General features: G+C 47.0%; 1 protein-coding gene across 1 annotated transcript in view; it reads left to right on the top strand.

The window, feature by feature from the left end:
• CTNNBL1 (catenin beta like 1) overlaps positions 1-21,672 on the top strand; it is a 161,039-nt gene that overhangs the window by 116,184 nt on the left and 23,183 nt on the right. The window contains exons 12-13 of the mRNA XM_077778830.1: positions 15,972-16,069; positions 18,106-18,186. Coding sequence (XP_077634956.1) covers positions 15,972-16,069; positions 18,106-18,186 — 179 coding nt within the window. The remainder of the gene's footprint in view (positions 1-15,971; positions 16,070-18,105; positions 18,187-21,672) is intronic.

Below are 21,672 nucleotides of genomic sequence, written 5' to 3'. Positions count from 1 at the left end.
CGAGATTGCGAGCAAGCACGTGTGCACATGTGAGCACAAGCAGGGGAGGGCAGAGGGAGAGGGAGGGAGAGAATCCTAAGCAGACTTCGTGCTGCTCCGTGCAGAGCCCAATGCAAGGCTCCATCTCATGGCTGTGAGATCATGATCTGAGCCCAAAATCAAGTAACACACTTAACTGACTAAGCCACCCAGGCGCCCCTTTCCTGGAATATTTTAAAGTAACATTAAGTATTATATAATTACATCTTATATGGGAATTTGTAATTTATAAAATTAATAACTTACCTGAATAAGAGCCTTGGATTTAGGCTGTTTTCTAGCTAGAACATATATGATAACGTTGGGATCTGTTGATAGTTTAGCCTCATACTAATAGATGTCAGAAGTAGCGCAGAGTGGGGGGATTCTCAGCGTTGGCACTACTGATAACTCTGTGGTGGGAGGCTGTCCCCAGCACGGTGGGGTGTTCGCCATTCTTGGCCTTGACCCAGTAGGTGCCAGTAGGACCCCTCAGTTGTGACAAGCACGCGCACATAAAATCTGCAGAATGCCTCAGACAATGCGGTCTTCCTCCTCTCTCCCCTCCACTGAGAACCTGTGGCCTAGAGAAGGACAAGAATTCTGTAGATGTTGAGAGTTGAAGGGGCTATTCAGTCCCAGACAGGCAGCGCGCCATTCTGATTATTCCTGTGCCTATGAGTATCATGTGGAGGAGAAAACATTTTCCTGTCTCTGTGCGGGTGCATGTCCCACTCTACCACACGTAGTTACCCAGAGCTACCAGGGTGACGTGAGAGGCTTCCCAGGAGCAGAGAGAACTCTCGTGGCCCTGCCGGGGGGTCTCCTTGAGTAGGGAAGACCACAGGGCGAGGCCAAGGGGGGTTCTGGAATACCACAACCGGCAGGGACACGCCGCTGCTGATTTGCGGCCATGCCCAATGTCCTCGGAGGCTGCTCAGCGTTCCCTCTCAGCAAATATTTACGATGAAGCAGGCAAGGGAATTCTTTCCTTGGGAGTGTGTCTTGGGTTCCTCGGTAGTAAACAAGCAGGGTTTGTTTCACAGAATTTACTCTGAAGTCAGTTTTTGCCAGAAACCATCTGTTTTATGTAAAGCAAAGGGACATTGGTGTTTCAGTTTGTAGCTTTGTTCAGAATGGGCTCTCTGCTCATTTCTCACAACTCCGTTTGCTAAGAAGTACTGTGGAAATTTGGGTGCTAGTAAATTTAGTTCACCACTAGAGAGGCAGATTTGGGGCAATGGGAAGAAAGCTGGCCTTGGGGGTCAGATCAGTCTCTCGTTCTCACTAGCTCTGAGAACTTGGGTAAGGCACATAACCCCTCTGGGCCTTATTTCTTCTCATCTGTAAAATGGGGAGAAAAATTCACTCTAAGGATGGTCATGAGTATTAAGTGGGAAAGAGTATGCAAAGCACCGAGCACAGTAACCTGGCACATAACACTGATAAATGCTTTTTTCTCCTTGAGAAAGAGCCACTGGGAAAGGCACATAGATCTCTGAGGCCCCTCATTCTTTATTTGTGCAAATATAAAATGGTTGCACCGGGTGTACGGGAAGGTTCGCGTGTGATGATGGCAGAGGACCTCGTATGTGTGCCAGTTGTTGCTTATTTCCTGTTAGTAAAACAGGGCATGGAGTCGTTCTCCACAAAGGCAGTGTTTTTTAGGCTTAACCAGTTTCCTTTATCTCCTCCCTGTGCTAAGTCTAATCCCCGTTAGAATATGATCGGGAAGCATTGTCACAGAGATCACTGCGTGTGTTTGCAGCGGTTTTTGTGTGTGCGAGATTGTAGCAGTGCAGTTCCTTAGCCTCAAACTGGAAATGGAAGAACTGTGTTAAGCGGCGCTGAGTTCTGCCCTTCCGCCGTGCTGTGTTCTCGGCTGACGGGAGAGCGGTTAAGAAGTCAGACTTCAAGAAAATGAACTCAAGGCCGTCTTGGGTCTGCAAGCAGCGTTTCCCAGTTTCTGTGGAAATCAGCTGAGGCCCTGGCGTCGGGAGGAAGGGCGTGTGGAGCTGGGCAGCCGGCGGCCGCGCTGCTAACGGTGGGCAGGACGGGAGGAGGAGCCCGGGCCGCCGCCGGAGTGCAAAGGCAGGCCTGGTGAGCAGCATGAAAGGAGTGAAGAGGTAGGTTTAGATCATTCCCTGAAGGCCCTGGAAACCGGCTCTTCGTTTTCTTTTCTTTTCTAACCTGAAGTTCTGATCTAAAGCAGTCACCCAGGGATGGCATTCCGAGGAGTGTGAAAACACCACCCCCGTTTTGGGGCCGCGATGATCAGCTCGGCTGCGTCTCGGCAGGTGGATTGTTGGAAAGTGGGAGTTGGAAGAGCGGAGAGGTCACGGACAGGCGAGAACGAGGGGGAGTTCTGGCACCCACGCGTAGCCCCGGGTGTGTCCCAACCCAGGTGGTGGTGGGTCAGGCTGTGCCTGGGTTGTGCTGGGCCTTCCTGGCCTTTCCAGACCACCTGAGAGTACGGTAAGCTGCCCGCTGAAAAAGGACTCTTTAAAGGAATAAAATCACAGTACAAATATTCAGGGGGGTTATCTGCATTTTAGGAGCTAAAGAGTATGTTTTTTTAATGTGTTTTGTTGGGTGTGAGTAGGGAGACCGTGGGAACTGTATCCTGGCCTTCTCAAACCCCAAGAGAGCTTCTAGGCCACAGAATCAGTTTAATTTAGGTGAAATCCCCCTAAAAGTGGTCTGCTGCCGGAAAGTAAGCCATAACCAGCCAAGCCTGACATTCAGCCATCTGCGTCAAAGGGGCCCGCTGGAGGTATCAGTCTGGTGAGTCAGGAGCCCTGCGTCCGGGCCATCTCAGAGCCAGGTGTGGGTGCTACTCCCCTAAGTATCGGTGGGAATGCGGAGAGAAAACAGAGGTCCTGAAACATCAGGCATTTATTTCTGTCATTACAAGGATGAGGGCTAATCATTAACAAACAAAAAATAAAAAACCCAGCTAAGTTAGTCCCAGCCAGGTTTTCTCCGGAATATAATGAATGGAAAAGCGTTTAGACCCTTTGAGATGGTGAGGTGAAAAGAAGGGAATGTACTTTTCACTGGCGGGTGCCCCTGGTTCTAGGGCTTTCCCCACTGGGATGTGTGGCTGGTTCCAAAAGCAGGTGAGGCTGTACGCTCAGCTTTCTTGGAGTAAATACCTGAACTCTAGGACCCAGTGTATCTTTGGACTTCCTACAGAAGAACTAACTGGATTAGTGTTATCAGTTAGGAAATGCAGTTGATTGCTAGTAACAGAGATGGGGAAATGACATGGTTGAAATAAAATAGAACACATAGGGGTTTATTTTTCTATCACGTGAAACCGAGTTCAGAAGTCAGGACTGGACTGGCAGCTTCCAGATGTTGTCAGAAACCCAGGTTCCTTCTGTCATTCCGTTTCGCCATCCTTATCGCAGGGATAAGGATATCTGTTTGCTTGTTAATGTGCCACAAGCACATATCAGTGTGCCTGGCTTCTGTTTTCAAGATAGCCCCGCGGTGGGTGGTGGTCTCCGTGGTTACTGGTTCCAGTTGCTATGGTCTGGATTCCAAACAGCAGGAAAGCAAAACCCGGAGGGGGCGGGGCCGAAGGGAACACGTCCCCTCCTGGAAGTTCCAAATAGTTTATCTTAAGGCTTGACCCAAAATGAGCCACAGGGTCATACCTAGCTATAAGGAAAGCTGTAGTTTGGGGCTGGTTTTTTGTTTTCTTGGGTTTTTTTTTGGTTTTGTCTCTTTAAGCCGGGTATATTACCAAATATATATGGGTTCATTAGTAAGTAATAAGAGGAGGAAGTGGGCAGGTAACTGACAGTGTTAACTAGTCAGGATGCTGCCACTTGGTGTAGAGAGAACGTCGCTCTTGGGCAAAGTTTGTCTAGGCCTTCTCAGAGTCCCGAAGCCAGTGATGGCCAGCTCATCCTCCGTGGTGCCCCCCAGACCCAGCATCATTCCCCAGTCCACACCGCTGCCTCCAGCCATGGGGTTGGTTTCACTGACAAAACACGTTGTAGGAACCGTAGAAAGCTACAGATCTGAGTCATTTGCCATGGGAGATGGTTGAGCATTCGCTCGGCAGACACTTACCACCTCAAGGACTCTCCTTCAACCCATCTGAGATATAGGCCTTCCCTGATACATAAGCACTTGACCTAGGGAGGTTCATGCTTTCAGCTCAGACCCTGAGAGGGAATATTAGCTACCACTTCATTCTGTTCTTTTTTACTCTGAGCCCGTGGAGAATAGTTGTGTAGCCAAAGAAGCATTTTTTGAGCATATATCCCTTTCTAGCTGCAAGGCATATTTTCCCACAAACTCAAGGCTGTAAATTAGTTAAGCTAGCACTTAAACACTTTTTGAAATCCATAGTGGTGCTCAGACTCTGAAAGGAGGGGGCAAATCCCATGGGAAAGAGGAAATAAATCAACCAAAAGCAACACCTATCATACTGCTCTGCACGCAGTAGGTGATTAGGCAATGTTTGTGGAACCTCATCACAACTGAAAAATGAGAATACTGAATTAATTTTGGCTATATTTCAGGTTAAATGGGTTTCAGTGGGCCTATTTCAATGGAAAACGCATTCAAAATTTCAAACAACAGACATATTAAAAACTGCTTTTTGGAAAAACAACCTTTAGGAATCTCATCATTTATATTCCAAATGCTCATTTCTCCCTTTTCTTCTTGCCTCTTCCTCCTAATATTTTCTTAAGAAAATCTTCAAACATTCAGCAAAGTTGAAAGAACCGTACAGCCAGTGCTCACATGTCTACCACTAGACTCTCTAGTTAACATTTTGCTGTATTTGCTTTGTCACTTCTGTCCGTCTCTCTCATCTGCCCATTTTATTTTTTGACACGGGAAGTAAGTTGCAGACGTCAGTACACTTCACCGTAAACATTTCAGGAGGAATATCATTAGCCTTGACTTCAATTTTTAAAAGTAACATAAAGTCGCACAATGAAATGGACACATCTCAAGAGCACCATGTGGCAGATTTGGACAAACACATATTCTTTTAACATGCAGAACATTATCACTACCCAGAAAGTTCCTTGTGTGCTTCCCTGGGGGGGGGTCCCTCCCCGCCTTACAGAGGCATCCACTGTTTTGAGGTTTTCGTCATAATCCAGGTGAGCCTCTTCTAGAGCCTCACGTCGCCGGACTCAGGCAGTTGAATACTCTTTGGGGATAAAGCATCCACTAAGCTCAGTTTTTGAGATTCACCCATGTTGTCCGAGTGCATCGATCCTTTGTCCTATTTTGTTACTGTGTAGTATTCCGTTATGTGGGTGTATTTTTCCATTTTTACTGTTGACAAATGATTTCAGGTTTGTGGCCATTAGAGCCATTAAAACAATGCTGTGAACATTGTATTTATAGAATATCTTATATACAAGTCTTTTTGTGGTCATGTTTTCATTGTCTGTTGAGGAAATGTCTAGAGGTGGAATTGCTGGGTCACTTGGTAGTTGTTCGCATCCCTTTTTGATAGTCTTGTAATTCAATTCAGGGAGGACCTATAAAGCCACTTCTCTCCTTTTACAGACAAGGATATTGAGGCCCAGAGAGTAGGTGGAGAAGAGACCTATTCAGAGCCATACAGAATATTTTTTTCAAAGTTTGGATTAGAACGAGTGCCTGGGTGGCTCAGTCAGTTAAGCATTCAACTTCAGCTCAGGTCATGATCTCACCGCTCGTGAGTTCGAGCCATGCATCAGGCTCTGTGCTGACGGTGCGGAGCCTGCTTGGGATTCTCTGTCTCCTTTTCTCTTTGTCCCTCCCCTGCTCATGTTCTGTCTCTCTGTCTCTCTCTTAAAAACAAGCATTAACAACAACAACAAAAACAAACAAACAAAAAACCCACAGAGTTTGGACTGAAATCTCTGTCTTACCTCTATGCTGCTGTTCTGTCACACTTGACTTCCCCTGAGCAGGGGGCAAGGAAACTGGGCTTCTTTCTGAAAAATCATTAGCTGTTTCAGTTTCTGCCAACTGTTAGATACCAAATGCTGTGTTTGTTTCAGATGTTTCTGTGATAATCTGAATATGGCCCTGTTTCTCCTCCACTGTACATTTCAAGAAATCTTCCAGAGTGATCTTTCTGGAACACAAATTTGATCATGTTGCTTGTTCTCCATCAGGTGTTCTATAGAATGTATGAGTAAAGTCCTGACTCTGTAGTTGAATGTACGAAGTTCTTGCTTGCTTCTCTTGCCTCATCTTGCATCCCATTACCACTTCCTGCAGCCTGTCGTGTGTTGTGTTCCTTCATATCTCCATGTCTTTCTTTTTTTCTCTCTCTTTGTTTTTTGAGAGAGAGAATGCACGCACGTGCACATGAGTGGGCACGGAGTGAGGGAGGGATGAGGGGAGAGAGAAAGAGAACAAGCATCTTACGCAGACTCTACGCTCAGCAGGACTCAATCCCGTGACCCTGGAATCATGACCTGAACTGAAATCAAAAGGCAGACACTCAACTGACTGAACCACCCAGGCGCCCCGTATCTCCATGTCTTTAAATCTCTTGTATATTGTCTAGAATGACATCCCCCCTTTGTCTCTCTGATAAATTTCTCCTTGTTCTAAAGCGGAGACTCTGAAGGTTCCCTAGTTCATCCAGAGCCTCTCAGGGAGTCAGTTACTCCTTCTTTATGCATATGTATCCCTGACAGCTAACTCTTTTTTTTTTAATGTTTTTTTTTTTTATTTATTTATTTCTAGGAGAGAGAGAGAGACAGCGTGAGCAGGGGAGGATCAGAGAGAGAGGGAGTCACAGACTCCGAAACAGGCTCCAGGCTCTGAGCTGGCCTGAACCCATGAACCACGAGATCATGACCTAAGCGAAAGTCGGATGCCCAACCGACTAAGCCACCCAGGCGCCTCAACTGACAGCTAACTCTTAAGCCACGGTGTTATCATAGGACGTCATATTCAGTATTAGTTGACTTTTCCTGGCACAAGACTAGATGCTGAATGTATAGAGATGAATCAGGTGTGGCCCCCACTCTTGAGGATCCTACCATTATTGGGGAGATCCGTACAGCAAAGAGATTTCAGTACTGCATCCTTGGTACTCATGTGGCCAGCAGTGTAGGAGAGCCCACCTCCCTGCAGCCTCGTAGACCTCAAGTGTTTTGAACATTTCGTCAAATGAAACTACCTCATGGCTTTATCTGCAGTGCTAGTGAGGTTGAATGCTGTTTAAGTATGCTTATTGGGTATTTTTAACTCAGGAGGAAAATAATCAAGTTTTATTATAGTGGAACTAATTAGGTCACTTCCTAGCTGTAAATCCCTAGGAGGCAAACTTCTTTTCCTGGCCGAGTCTCTAGTTTCTTATCTATAAAATGGGGAGAGTAATACATCCGTTTCATAGGATTGCTGTTAGAATTAAGCAGAGTAATGGATGCGGAGCGTGCAGAGGCACACAGTAGGTTTATAACAAATACTGCCGCTTCAAGTCCCCGGTCTGCAGCCCCGTGCCTGCCACATATTCAGGATTCAGTAAGTGTTTGTGAGGAGTCGGAATATATGTATTTTGTCTGTGTGTTTAAAGGGGCTATATATAGATGCTGACACAGAGCCATCTGTCCTGAGAAGAGTGTTTGATTTGACTTGCATCAATATTCAGCCAGAGTGGCTGAGCACACGCGCGTGACTCTTCTCGGGTTACCACACCCCCTGCTAGGCAGATGTCCGTTATAATGAAATGTAAAAAGGGAAAAAATAATAATAAAGGCAGAAGAATGTAATGTTATGGCTTGATTTGACAGGGCCTCCTGCTACTTCAGCTGCTAGTGCCAGGCATGAAACAGATTAATCTGTATTCCAACACACCACTGCTGAAGTCAAGATCAGTTTAATTAGGGTGTTTTAAACATCCCATTTGCATCAAGGGTCTTACCGGAAGGCAGGATGTCTGTCCGTCTGGGGGAATTCGGGGGGAGGTGGGCAGCAAGGATGGGCAATAAAACAGAGATGGTTTTAATTTAAGAAATGAGAGAAGAACACTTCTGAATGATCTCCTTAAAACAAAAGAGCTAGTAGCCTTAGATGTTCCATGGAAACAAAGGCAGCTCTGCTGCATGGCCTTGAATTTTAAAGTGGCCTGCAAGGTCTTGCCCAGACACGGGCCTGATGGTTGAGGTACAGGTAACGTTTCTGTCCTAAGAATAGAGCTCTGGCTGACCCATATCTTTCTTAACTGTTTGGGCTGCTGGAAGGCAGGTGCGGGCTCTGAGGCTGAGTGCACAGAGGGACCCTGAATTCCTTGTCCAACCAGCCAGACTGGGCCAGTATTTTAAATGCCAGGCTGGCAGGATATTGGTCAGCCTCTGTATTTATCCATGGTCTGCACTCCTCCCCCACCTTTCCATCCTCCTTCCCTTGGCCACCGGATCCCTTCCCGGTTCCTTATCCACACCCTGTGCATTCCAGCTGGCTGCCTTTGACTCGTGCTTGCCCACCTGCTTGGCATACCCTTCTTCCCCCTGCCCCCTTCTCCCTTCAAGGCTCCTTTCTTGCTTGCTTCTCCTGGGCACAGCTCAGTAGTGTCTTGACCACCAGTCTTCCCAGATACCCGGGCTAGGAGAGTATTTGCCTCCTCAGTAGTTTCTGCCTCTTTTTCATTCACTATCACTTCCTATCAAGTAATTTTAGACATAATAGTTCACAAGCACCTGGAGGGAAGGACCAGTGTCTGATTGTCTTCGTCCTCAAACACTGTATGTTATACATTGAAGGATTCTTTTTTACAAATAACAGTTCCTGTGGCTGAGACCCCTGGGGCCTTCCTCCTGTGGCCCAGCTCTGCTCGCTAGTACCTCTTCTTCGTTTTCAGTGAATGTACTCTTCCTTGGACCCATGGAACCAAAACTTCAAGAGATGCAAGCCGGACACCTCTGAAATCTCTTGGCACATAAGGTTAAGAAGTCATCTAGGGATCATTGCTGTACTCCCTGTCACCTGCCTCCCTCTGTTCCCCGCCTCCCACCCCGACCCCCACCTTGGGAGACCTGTTAATGGAGTGTAGTCCATTTATCCTTGACTTCAGGAATATAGTCTACATCTGTGTTGTAAGAACTAAATGTGCCCATAGCATCCCAGATCCTGGCCACTGTCTCTTTACCAACTTCAGCACAGAAAACCTGGAGCTACGAGCTCACCACCGTTCGCTTCCCAGCATGGCGCTGTAGCCCTGTGTCACTGCCGGGGGTCTCTGAGAAAAATGTTTTCCTTTTGTCTCAGTCTATATAGGCCCCCTGCCCCATTCCCTCCTTTCTCCTACCCTATCTCCAGCCGAACTTGGGCGCTTCACATAGGCATCTGCGTATTCCACACGTGCTGGTTAATCATGTACTCGATTATAGCTGTTTATTTCTTAGCCTTGCTCACAGGGCGATGAGCTCCTCTAGAAGGGACTGGCTTCTGTAATCTCTGTAGCGCCAGCACTTGGTACATTGCCTGGCACATAGTAGGTACTCAGAAGGTTGAGAAAAGGAATAGCTGGTGTGTGCACCACTTCGTGCCCTGTAATTAATTGTCCTATGGCTACAAAACTCCTAGAAGAGAGGGTATTTTTCATTTCCTCTACAGATCATGTGCTGTGTTTTCAGTTCTGCAGCAAGATAAAAAGGCAAATGATTACCATGGCCGAGTACATTTATTTTTGTTAAAAGGTAGGACCATCTCTGCTTAGTTAACGCCGTATCCTCCAGCTTACTAGTAAATAGCCACTGCCCACCTTAGGGCTGTCTGCAAGTCTCCTGGAACTTCTATTATTTGGCTCTATAGGCAGTCACACATAAGAACTTTATTTTAATCCAGCGGGGGATTAAAGAGTCTGAGTGAGGTTGGTCTTATTCCATTTTAGGGTTAGAACAAATCTCGAGTTATAGGAGGTAACCCTACCAGCTGAGGACGTCAGGCAACCAAAGTCCCTGTTTTTCTCGGCACAGGCTCATGAGGGTGGTGCCCACAGACCAAACCTGTGCAGTGGCAGGCAGGCAGGCAGGATGGAAGGGGCTACGTGGTGATCTGTGACAGGTGCATGGGTGAGAGACTCTCTTCTGAGGTTCTTCGTCAACCCAGCAAATCTCAAATAGATGCCTGTTGGGTGCCTATTATGCACCTGGCTCATTTGATATGACAGATTTCATAGATGGAGGGGATAGCCCCATTTTACAAACAGGAAAACTGAGACTTAGTGACTAAACTGTGTGCTCATGGTTTAGTTTAACCAGCTAGTGAGTGCCAGCATCATGATTCAAATCCAAGTCTGTCTGATCCTAAAAGCCCCACATAAGGTTAATTAATTAATTTACTTGTTGGCCTTTCTGGAACAGAGCATGGGAGTTGGGCTTCTTGGTGTCTTTCTCAGCAGTGGGCCGCTGGTGGGCCTGGTCATTAATGGGCCTGTCTGTGGGTAAATAGCTCTCCTCACAGAGAGAGGTGTTGTTTTAACCTCTTGGGTTTTGAACCACCCGTTTTTAAGAATGAGGATGGGAAATGTTACTCCATCCCATTCCTTACAACACAGTGAACACCGTAGGCGGCTAGTTGAGGTAACTGCCACAGTGTGGTTTGTGCCATTCTGGAAGGACCTCTGGTCCGGGAATACGAGATCATGGGTTCCTAGCCAAGGGGCCACCCCTAAGAGATGGCAACACTCCAAAATTCCATGGAAATGTTACCTTTGTGTAGATACCTTACAAAGGATGGCATACATCAGATTCTTCAACGTTTCTGTTATGATTTTAAAAGAAGATAAAATGGAGACCTAGATTTGAGTGGCCCACAAAGGTACTTTTGACCCAAAGCAAATCGCATCCCTTATCGGGGTTATTGTTCCTATACTCGAAATTCCAGTGGAGTTGAAACAAAGATTTCTAATTCTCCTTCCAGCTCTGAAAATGACAGAACTCTAACTGACCCTAGAGAATCAAACTTTTAGTTCCCTTGCAGATACCCAGGGGTCTAACCCATGGCGTCTAATCACCCTTGAAGGGCCCTTAAAGAGATTTGAACCAGGGAAGAGGGGCCAGGACCACCCCTTAGACAGTTTCACTAATTAGTGTCTGAGGCTGGTTGTTGTCTGACTGTTGAGCAGTGCACCGGGCGGGCAGGAGCTCACACTGGCACAAATTCAATACTAGCTCTGTAATACTCCTCTAAGACCCCAGCCTCCCTACGTGGTGACGTGAAAATGTCGATTTGCTTGGCCTTCCCCCTGGGAGCCTGGTGGATTCCTTTAATATGTGTGTGTGTGTTCTGTTGTCCCTGGGCCCTGCCTTCGAGGTTGTTTTCTGCAGGGAGGGTCACCACATCCACCCCCTGTGCGCTGACAGCTCCATAGCCATCCTTTGCCTCCATTTGATCCTGTCGAAATGACAGAGCAGCTGAGCGGTGCTGGCCAGCAGATAAACCTGTTATCTCCCCTGCTCTCTGTGCCAGCAGCTCTCCCCATCTTCTAGGTGCATGAAAAATTGACACCACCTTGGGCTGAAATCTGTTCCTAGGGAAGCTACATTTATTAGGGGCTAATGAAACTGTGTGTGTGTGTGTCTGTGTGTGTGTGTTAAGTATAAAACTTGGGGTGGCTGAAGTGTTTTCCTGTCTGGCAGGCACCAGCCAGCCACAGCACCCAGAGAGAGAGATGAAAGGTATGTACGCAGCTTCAGGACTCCTGAAATCGACAACCTGTTCTTTACTTAAAATCCCAAACAAATAGGTAAATGCCATTTGTTCTTAGTATATACCCCTGCAGTTGATCAAGATATCTCCTGTTCCGGGCTGGGATGAGCTAGAGGAATGCATGCTAATATGATCTGGTGCCAAAAAAGGTGATTATTCTGTATATTACATTTTCCCCTTTGAAAATTACAGCTCTTGATATCTCACCATTCCACCAGCACCCCACCCTCCCGTCCTGCCCAGGTATATAGAGAACATTCTCTTGCAGCTCTTTCCCATCCATCTTAATCAGCAAGATTAAAAGGGAAAATTGAGAAGTTCTGGTTCAGTATTTGCAGAGCTGCCTAAAACCCAAAGTCTCTTCTTTATTTGGAATCTGGTAGAAATCGCTTCTGGAAAGAGTAATTCAGTAGAAGAGAGAAAAGAGGGGTTGTTATTCATGTCTTACTCCATATGGCCTTTTGCTTCGTTTTCCTCTCATTAAAACTGTTGAGTTCTTTTTTAAATCTGCATTTACATAGTGCCAATCTTTTGGACACAGTGAGCCCCACAAGAAGTACATTGTCAGGCTTTGCATGGTTTAGTTTCTGGTCTTTTTTATCTTTCTTCCATACAAGCTTTGAAGATTACCTTTTATAAGTGGGAAGCATTGAACAACCTAGTCGGGAAGCGTACTGTTTACAGTCAGGCATCTTGGGGTGAAACCTAAGCTCCCACCACTGACCGAAAGACATGGACCTTAAGTAAGTTAACTAACCTCTCTGAGCCTTGGATTCTACATTTCTAAGATGAGAATAGTACCTTTCTCACAGCTTAGTGGTGATGATTCAATGAGAAAATTGTGTACAGACTCAAATAAGCCTACTGTCATAGATACACAATAGGTGACAATTATTATTGTATCCTGTTTACTTGCCACTAGGTATTTGAAGCCTCTTACAGCGAAACAACATGGTGGTACTAAACTCTAGCTTTGAATAAGAATGTGTCAAAACACACGTTCAGGCTGGGGAAATATTTGCAACATACATGACAAAAGGATAATGTTCTTAATTTACAGAGAGCTCATAGGAATCAAATTGGCAAAGGATAAGGCCAGACAGTTCACCCGTAAAGCACTACAGGTGGTCAGTAAACATCAGAAAAGGTGCTTGACCTTGTTCATAACAAGAACAAAAACATGCTAATCAGAAAAGATCCCATTTTTCACCTTCCAGGTTGTCATAATTTTTATCTTGGATAGTATCCAATCTGAGTGAGAATATGGGAAAACAGATACTCTCTTATAATATAGATGTTATTCTGCTTCCATTCTGTGTGTGTGTGTGTGTGTGTGTGTGTGTACCAAGAGTGGGACATAGAATTGGTACAACCTTTTTGGCAAATAATTTCTCAGTGTCTTTCGACACATGCGAATACCTCTTGACTCCCTCGATTCTACTCTTAGGAATTTGCACACATGCAAAAGTGTATTCCTGCCTGAACACAGTTGTCAGAATATGTGTACATGGATGATTATTGCTTCATAGTTTCTAATAGTAAAACAAAACAAACAACTGGAAACCACCTAAAGTATTCATGATTGGGTGAGGCACTAGTTACATTGTGATAGTAAGGTCAGTGGAATTCTAGGTAGCCATTAGAAAAAAACGAAATATGGGCTGATATGGAAAGGTCTCGGTTTTTTTCCCCCTCTCCTCTGAGAATGTACATAAGATACCTACCTTGTAGGTTTTTTTCCCTTCGGAGAGAGGAAAAGGGTAGTGAGAGGAGTATGTGAAAAGACAAACATTAGGTGTTCAATAAATATTTGTTGAATACATTTTATACTTTGTGTATAGTCTGGTTTTTACCACGTGCATCCGTTACTTGTGTTTCAAAATCCATGGATGGGGCAAGGAGGGAATCACTAATAAGGCAGTAACAGAAATTGTTTCCTGTAGTTGAGCAGAAACTCATCTTTGAGCTTCCCAGTAGCCAAGGCAAAGAGGGAACCCTGATAAGCACAAAAAATTCATCAGGAAAGAGAAACATTCTCCTGATCTTCATCTCTAAAAGGACTGTAGATACTAAGGATTGGTTGAAACTCCAGTTTCGTCTTGTCCTCCCCAGCTTAAAATTTGTGTGTGGATTCTTGCCATTTTTCTTCATGATCCAGCCTTTGCCACGTAACCTGCCTCCCCTGCTCCATGTGGATACGACACGCCATCCACACTGGCCTTTACACCTATTGTAACTTCTGCCTGCGGTACCCTCTCCGCTTCTCTACCTAGTTGTCAGCCAAGGCTGTTGTTTTGGGCTTTTTAAAGATTTTCAGTTGCTTGTTACCTCCACTGGTAATCCTTTTAGGTCAGCCGTCCCTTCTCTGTGCTCCCCAAGTCCCCTATGCCTCCCGCAGTGGCGGGACTTGTCACGCTGCACTGGAATTATTGTTTTGTTTTCCCCACTAGATAAGGAGCCCCTCAGGGTTACGGAGAACGTGTTGATTGTTTGGGGGCCCTGAGCACCAAGTGTTTGCTGACTGCTCTGTGGAGATTAGGCCAGAGGGGGCAAGAATGGAAGCCGATAGACCCACAGGCAGGCTATTGAATATTCCAGCCAGAGGTGAGGATGGTTTGGACCAAAGGAGCCACAGTGGAAGCAGCAGAAAGAAGAGGTGGGATTCCAGGTATGAGTTGAAGGTAAAACTGACAAGGTGTCTTATGGCACATGTGAGAAAAGAGAATAAGGGGCCTCTCCGCTGTTTGTGGCTTGAGGAACTGGAGAACCTGGTTGCCATTAACTAGGTGGAAAAGACTGTGGGGAACATATCTGAGAGGGCTTGATTTGGGACATGTTCCATGTAAAGGGGCTGTTGACAACCACGTGCAGAAAGCAGTAGAAAGGCAAACATGTGAGTCTGCATTCAGAGAACAGGACTGGCCCATAGACCCAAGTTTGGGAGCCATCTTTTAAGTGGTTTTAAAAGCCATGGGACTAGCATGGGACTTCCCAGGGAAGTGACTCTAGGTATAGAATGTCGACTAACTCCAGCATTAAGAGACGGGGGACATAGGGGCGCTTGGGGGGCTCAGTCAGTTAAGCGTCCAGCCCTTGCTTTTGGCTCAGGTCATGGTCTTATGGTTCATGTGCGTCGGGCTCTGTGCTGACAGCAAGGAGCCTGCTTGGGATTCTCTCTCTGCCCTTCCCTGCCCCTCCCCTGTGTGCCTTGTGTGCGATCTCTCTCTCTCTCTCTCTCTCTCTCAACAAACAAACATACATTTTTAAAAAGAGAGAGAAATTAAGGATGTGAAGAGGCAGGGAACACTTCTGACATACATGAAGGAAAAACAGACTCAATCTGTGCTATGGTAATTGCTGACCTGCGGCTTTAATGCGTAATCAAGTGACTTTTCTGAGAACTCAGCAGAAGTTTGACCTGTGAAGATGTTCTTAGTCCCTTTCCAAATAGAATATTTGTTGCCCACGCGGTGGGTATTATTTCAGAATAAACTTCACTCAGAATAAACTTCTCCACGACTAGACTTATGCTGCCTCCTTTTCAAGGTCATTATTCTTGATTTTTAAAAATTCTTTTTAAAGAAAAGAATCTCTTCACAGCTAAAGCCTATAATATACCCTTCAATTACCCTCTTCTTCTCAAGGTAGAAAAATAGTAGCTCATAATAGAAGCCTGTGGGTATGTGAACTCAAAAAGCATTGTCACCATTTTGAAGTACTTACTGTCCAGCTGCTTTCGAACTTGAAGGAGGAATTTCAGTTGCACCAGAATGGAAGTGGCAACACTGGGACTCTATCATATTTCTTACTTAATTCTGGGATTATTACTTGGGGAAAGTATAAGGTAATTTGAGAATATGATGGAACGTGTTTTACTTGTTCTTTATATGCCTATCTCATAGCTGATATTCATACTCTGTTCACTGCTTATTTCTGCAAATGGGGGATTCGTTTAAAGTTCTGTTGTGGACAATAAAAATCAATTAAATCCAGGCAGACTAGAAACTCTAACTTCGTTTTGATTTGCTTGCTCAGGTTGTCCTTGAGGGTATCATCCCTTTTGAATATGTTTCTTGTGTGGTATGTGAAAATCAGTTCAGGTTTGCAATGACACAGTTTGGGTTCTTGTCTTACTAATCAATAGCGGCAGTCAGGGAGGCCTACTGATTCCTCCTCCAGTAGAACCAGGCCAGGCTTGAAGAGAGGTAATGATTACCGCTCTGATCACAGCATGTTCTCTTTTCTCCTTCCCACCCCAGAGCATGTCTGTTCGATCCTGGCTTCCCTCCTGCGGAACCTGAGAGGGCAGCAGCGAACCCGGCTTCTGAGTAAATTCACTGAAAATGACAGTGAGAAGGTGGGTGCCTGCCACACGGTAAGGAGGGGCCCAGGCCGGCAGGGCAGAGGGGTGCTGAGCTGAGCTCCTGCCTTCAATACCTTCTCCAGCATTGCGTTGGGTCTTCGAGGTTTTTCTGGTGTCTCTGCCTCTTATCTCCACGTACATCCTTCTGGGCATAGTAACACGTTAGGGTGGCAGCAGCCAGCTCCTTAGGGAGATGTTTAGAGCCAGGCAGAGTGGGTTGTACTAGGGTTTGGATTAAGGGTTGCACAGCATGGCTTACGTGGTGAAGAACATAGGCTCTGGATTCCAACATCTGGATCTCAACCTGGTTTTGCTCGTTTCAAGATGTGTGCCACTCTGCACCTCATTTTCCCTGTCTGTAGGATGGACACGTTAATTCCCATCTTGAAGAAGAGTCAATGAGAGGGAGATGAAATGAGTCCTTACTAGATGGTGGTGATGGAAATGAAGGCTCCGTGGTGGACCTAAGGAAATGGTTGAGCCAGTCCCTAGAGGGAGTGTGGGATGTGGGAATGATCACGTTAATGAGATTAGATAAGTATTTTATGTTGTTATTTAGCATGCCATACCAAAAATAGATTTCTGACGGTACTAGGAACGACCATCTATTTAATGATTCCTGTGGATTGGGTCACTCAGCAGGTCCCTTACATTGTTGTGTATATGCTCACAACCCCGTGTCTTTACCCTTTGAGTAGGTATTGTTCACATCTGCGGACGAAGAAACTGAAGCTTTGAGGCATATGTCATTTGCCCACGATCACTCTCTACCATGATCACACCACTCACTGGTCACAAGATAGATCGTTATAGATGCATAAAATTAAGGACCAGAGTCCCTTATATAACATTCAAATATCTCTTCCCTTCCTGCATCCAGGGTAAAGCTGAAAGATTGTCGTGCTTCGGAGAGAGGTTTATGATAGTGTCACTGACCATTTTTTCCAGCCTCACTGGCAGCGTGGCACAGGGAAGAGGCCATCGTGAAGTTAGGCGAGAACACCTTAGCAGTCATGCCACCCTGGTGACTTTTAACATCTGCACTTCAGTTTCTTCGTCCTTACTATTGGGGTCACTGTCTGTCTTTCCCACCCACATTCTCAGGTTTTTATAAGCTCTAAGGAAATAGTGGACACAAAAATACTCAGTAAACTGAAATACATAAGGTCTTGGGGTCGTCGGTACGATCCAGAGAGGGTTAAGGCCCAGTCCTCCTGCACGCCAATGCCGTGCTGAATCACTAGCTGCTGCTGTAACCGCTATAAGCTCTCAAGTAAATACCAGGGTAGCCAGGAGCCGTGGCTGTGCCCACCTCATAAAGAGAGAGGTTAGAAGTCTAGACTGGCTGAAGCCAGTGTTTGTTCAGTCTTTTGGAAAGTCATAGGGAAAAATGAAACTTTCTCAAACCCCTGCGTGTTCCTCAGGCAATGTTTGAAGCATGACTTTTGCTAAGTTGAAAACTGATTTTTAAGTTCTCGCTGAGCAAAAGTCAGGGCCTTTTTTTAAGTTGCTGAAAGAGTGTTTTTTCTGGTACTCTCTTCTGACTCGAAAGCAACTAAAGAGATTTTACTCAGACTTTCTTAAAAAAAGATCAGCTCTGGGGTAGAATCCGAACATGAAAGGTTTCAGTTCGAAAAAAAACATTTTCTGTAAAGTTCTAAGTGAATATCAAGTATGTAACTTCAAGCTCCTTCTCTTTGCAAGAAGGGACTTGAATTCTTATTTATTGATTGATAGTTAACAGCTTGAGTCCACGGGGGCCCGGGCTGGGTTGGAAATGCAGCCTCCTTATGGGAGAGGCCTGTGTTCAGATGGTTTCCGCCCCAGGGGTCTGCTCGCCCTGCCCCCACTCTTTGGTCCATTCCTGCTGTGTTCCTACGCAGAGCTCAAGGCCCGTGTCGTCAGAAGTGGTAGAGGGGCCCCCTGTTGGAAGGGGCGACAGTGAGAGCAAATGNCCCCCCCCCCCCCCCGTTCTCTCGCCTGGGTGTTCTTTGCCCTTCTCACTCATGTCTGAAATCTCTTGCTTTCAGGTGGACAGACTGATGGAGTTGCATTTTAAATACTTGGACGCAATGCAGGTGGCGGACAAGAAGATTGAAGGGGAAAAGCATGTACGTATCCCTGCCTACGTGTTGCCGCCTATTGGCTCTCATTCCGTTTGGGTCTCTTTGTCCCTTCTCTCTCCCCACAGGACAGGCAAGGGCACAGGTACCCCTTCCCTCACATGCCACCTAGCCTGTGGTTAGAACAGAGCAGATGAAAGTGGTTATAGCTGCCCTTCCAGTAGGAGAGGCAGTCCTTTCTGAGAAAGGATGTGCTGTGTTGATCCGTGTCCGACCTGGCAGTATGGGTGATTCGCGAATAGCCCTGGCACGAGCAAAGTGCAGGGCTGCAACTCGGTCCCACGCTGGCAGAGCTGGCAGACTTTGTCTGGGTTCACACTCCTGTGCTGCTGTCGTCGTAAGGGGAGCACCGAGGGAAGGGTGATTTCGAGGGGTGAGAACTGGGAAGAAAGTCTGAGGTCACTCGGTCCAGGAGCCCCACTGACAGATGAAAAGCCAGGGACCCAGAGAAGGGAGGCTCCGATGCTCTGTAGCAAAGCCTGCAAAGCAGCTGCCACGGGACTGGCCCTTACTCCTTCTGCCGGCAGCTGCTGGAAATGAGATTTGTTAGGTTTCTATCTTGAGGGACCGTGTTGGCTGTGCTGGCGTCCTGCCTCCATACTTTCCACCTGCTTCTGCTTTGTGCTCTGCCTTCCTCATCTGCCTCCTTCACTGGGGCAGGGATTCGTGTCTGCCGTTTAATGTCAGTCTGCATTCTCACCCCTGCAAGACCTTCCCCAGTCTGTGGTCACGTTGCAAAAGGATCCTTTCCTTGCTGTCTTCAGAGTGGAATGGGCTTCATTTTCTTTGTGATCTTGATTTGCTTTATCACTCCGTTCTCTCTTCGTTCTTTGTTGCCTTAAAGACGCACTTGAGGCTTTGGACCCTCACTGGTGGGAGAGTCCGTTTCAGCACCTGGTCCCGGTGTGCTGGGGCAGTCCAGCTGCGGGACAAGCCATGTGCACAGGGAATTCCACCAGCGTTTGCCCTCAAGCGAGGCCTCAGGCCAGAGTGAGAGCCGAGCTGGTGGCGGGGGGGGGCGTTGTGGGACAGTGACCCTGTTGTCCGTATCCCGGTTCTCTTCCCCCCTTCGTATCCCACCCCTTTCACGAAATACGCACCTCTGTTTATGGATGCCAGTGAGCAGGTAGCTGTGGTTATCATTCTTGTGAGTTCCCTAAACCTAGGAAGTCCTCAGATGTTTGTTGATTGATTGAATTGACTGCCTGGGACGTTCTTCGTTTATACACCGATACTGCAGCAAGATAACAGACCTAGACTGAGTTCTGAGGCTGGACTTCAGATGCCAGCGTGTTACTCACGCAGTTCCTTCATCCCACCCTCCCACTCTCTTTATTTTGTCCTTTGATTGAGGTTACCTTTTCCATCTTTTCTTCCCTTTATGGTAACTTGTACAGGATGGACACCTAGTGACCATTTAAGTGCCAGAATGATGTCTTCTTTCTATTCATCTGAATGATAATTGGAAACAAACTGAAATTTCTCTGGACTTTTGGAGGGACACAGCCGTGACACAGAACCCCAGCTCTGGCTGAAGACCCATGTTATCTGCTCTTTCGGGATAGAAAGAGCACCTGGGAGTCTAGGGAGCTAGAGTTTTAGGCAGGCACCGCCTCCTCAGTCCCTGCCTGGCCAGGGCTCATCACCATGCTTCATGTAGCCTGTTCCTGGCTGTAACATGGTAGCAGCAAAGGTGACTTCTCAGGTCCTCCTCAGCTTAAAGGAGTCCCTCAGGTTCAAGTGAACATCTTGTGGGGACCCTGCCGATTTTTAGCAGTGGGACGGAGGAGAAGCACAGTGAGAGGCTGATCGGTGACCGAGCTATCCTTAGTACAGAGGAGCAGCAGCATTGGAGGAAAGGTTGGTGAGTGCAGAGTCACGGGAGCCTGGATTTTAATTCCAGCTCTGCCATGCCCTGGCTCTGAGACCTCAGACAGATGAGTTGACCTCTCTAAACTTTGGTTTTCTCATCTGTAAGATGGAAATAACACTTCTTTTTGGGGTTATTATAAACACTAAGCATAAAGTATGTAGAGCACCTTNCGCCTTCTCAGTTCTTGTGCAGCTTTTAAGCTAGTGAGCAGTCCCTTTCCTGAGGGCATCCCCCTTGCCATCTGTCCCGGAAGGAGGCCACCTGACAGACCAGAGTTGGTACCGTCATCTGCTTCATTCAAGAGGAAGCTGGAATAGACATTTTGCTGACGGAGACCAAGTAAGCTGTCGGGCATGAGGGGGAGCAGCTTGCATGTGGCCGTCAGGAAACTTGGCCTGCTGCCCACAAGATTATCTATTATCAGCATCGAAGAGGGTGTAACATTGATTAGCACCGATGGTGAGGGAGAGTAATCGCTGCAGCCGCCCTGCTCCGGCATGCACAGAGCACGTGCGTGCCACGGGCACCGGAGCCCCGGCCGTTCCCCGACAAACATCCGTCTCCTTGATGCCAAGGCTGTTTTGCTGGGCACTGGCAAACATCCCCAGGCCATTAGTGCTCAGCAGCCTCAGCACCACTCAGAGAGACGGGTATGTGCATGTGAGCTGTGCCCTCTGCCAGCACTCTGGCTCCGACCTGGCCAATATAGCCGCCTCGCAGGTGTACAGGGACGTGGGACAAAATGACCTCTTTTTCACCTCTCCCGCATGCAGCCCTCTCTCTCAGGCCATAAACAATTTGTCGCCTCACCCCACACCATCTCCATTAAACTTGGATGTCCTACACCCATTGGGAACTCAGCAAATATTTGTTGACTCGAATTGAATGCTTATTTCTCAGTCATTTGATGACATTGACTATGAGATCAGTCATGAATAAATATCTCACACACTTCACCAAGTCTGCAACAAAAAAGACCTTAGATAACAGGGTCAGGTATTGACCCAGGTGATGGGGGGGTCAGGTATTGGCATTTATAGTGTCTCAGAGCCCCCTTCTTTGCTGTAAACTTCAGACTTCCTTGGGCACAGTGCACATGGCCATGGTTTGCAGTTGACCAAGATTCACTGGAGAGCATCCAGTCATTTGGCAAATATTTCTCAGACTCCTGCCTGTGCAAGGCATCGGGCCAGCTGCTGGGGCGGGGGTGGGGGGGGGTGAGATGCAGAGGTGCTGGAGGAGGAAGGAGCCCGGGGGCGGCACTCCTGGTGAGATCTGGAGGCACCCAGGGAGCTGGGGGGCAGTCGGCTGTACCTAGGGGCTCCCTCAGCTGTTACATGCATGAGGCAAGACTTGAGCTGCACCTTAAAAGATAGAGAGGTGTCAGGCATGTCCAACTAGAGGAACAGGAGCCAGGGAGGGGCAGGGGGAGCCAGTGCGGGTGCTAAGTTAGACCACAAGAGCAAAGGATGAGAAGTGGGAGTATGGGCTTTGAAGCCCGGCTCCTTTCTCGTTTCTGACTGGACCAGTAGCTTAGATTCCCTGCCTTATTGTCTTCCTTGGTGCTGGTTTCTTTTTGAGGTGTGTGTCCCAACCTGTGT

Source organism: Crocuta crocuta, unplaced genomic scaffold, assembly GCF_008692635.1.
Source record: "Crocuta crocuta isolate KB4526 unplaced genomic scaffold, BGI_CrCroc_1.0 scaffold248, whole genome shotgun sequence".
NCBI lineage: Eukaryota > Metazoa > Chordata > Mammalia > Carnivora > Hyaenidae > Crocuta > Crocuta crocuta.
This window is presented reverse-complemented; position numbering and strand designations above follow the sequence as displayed.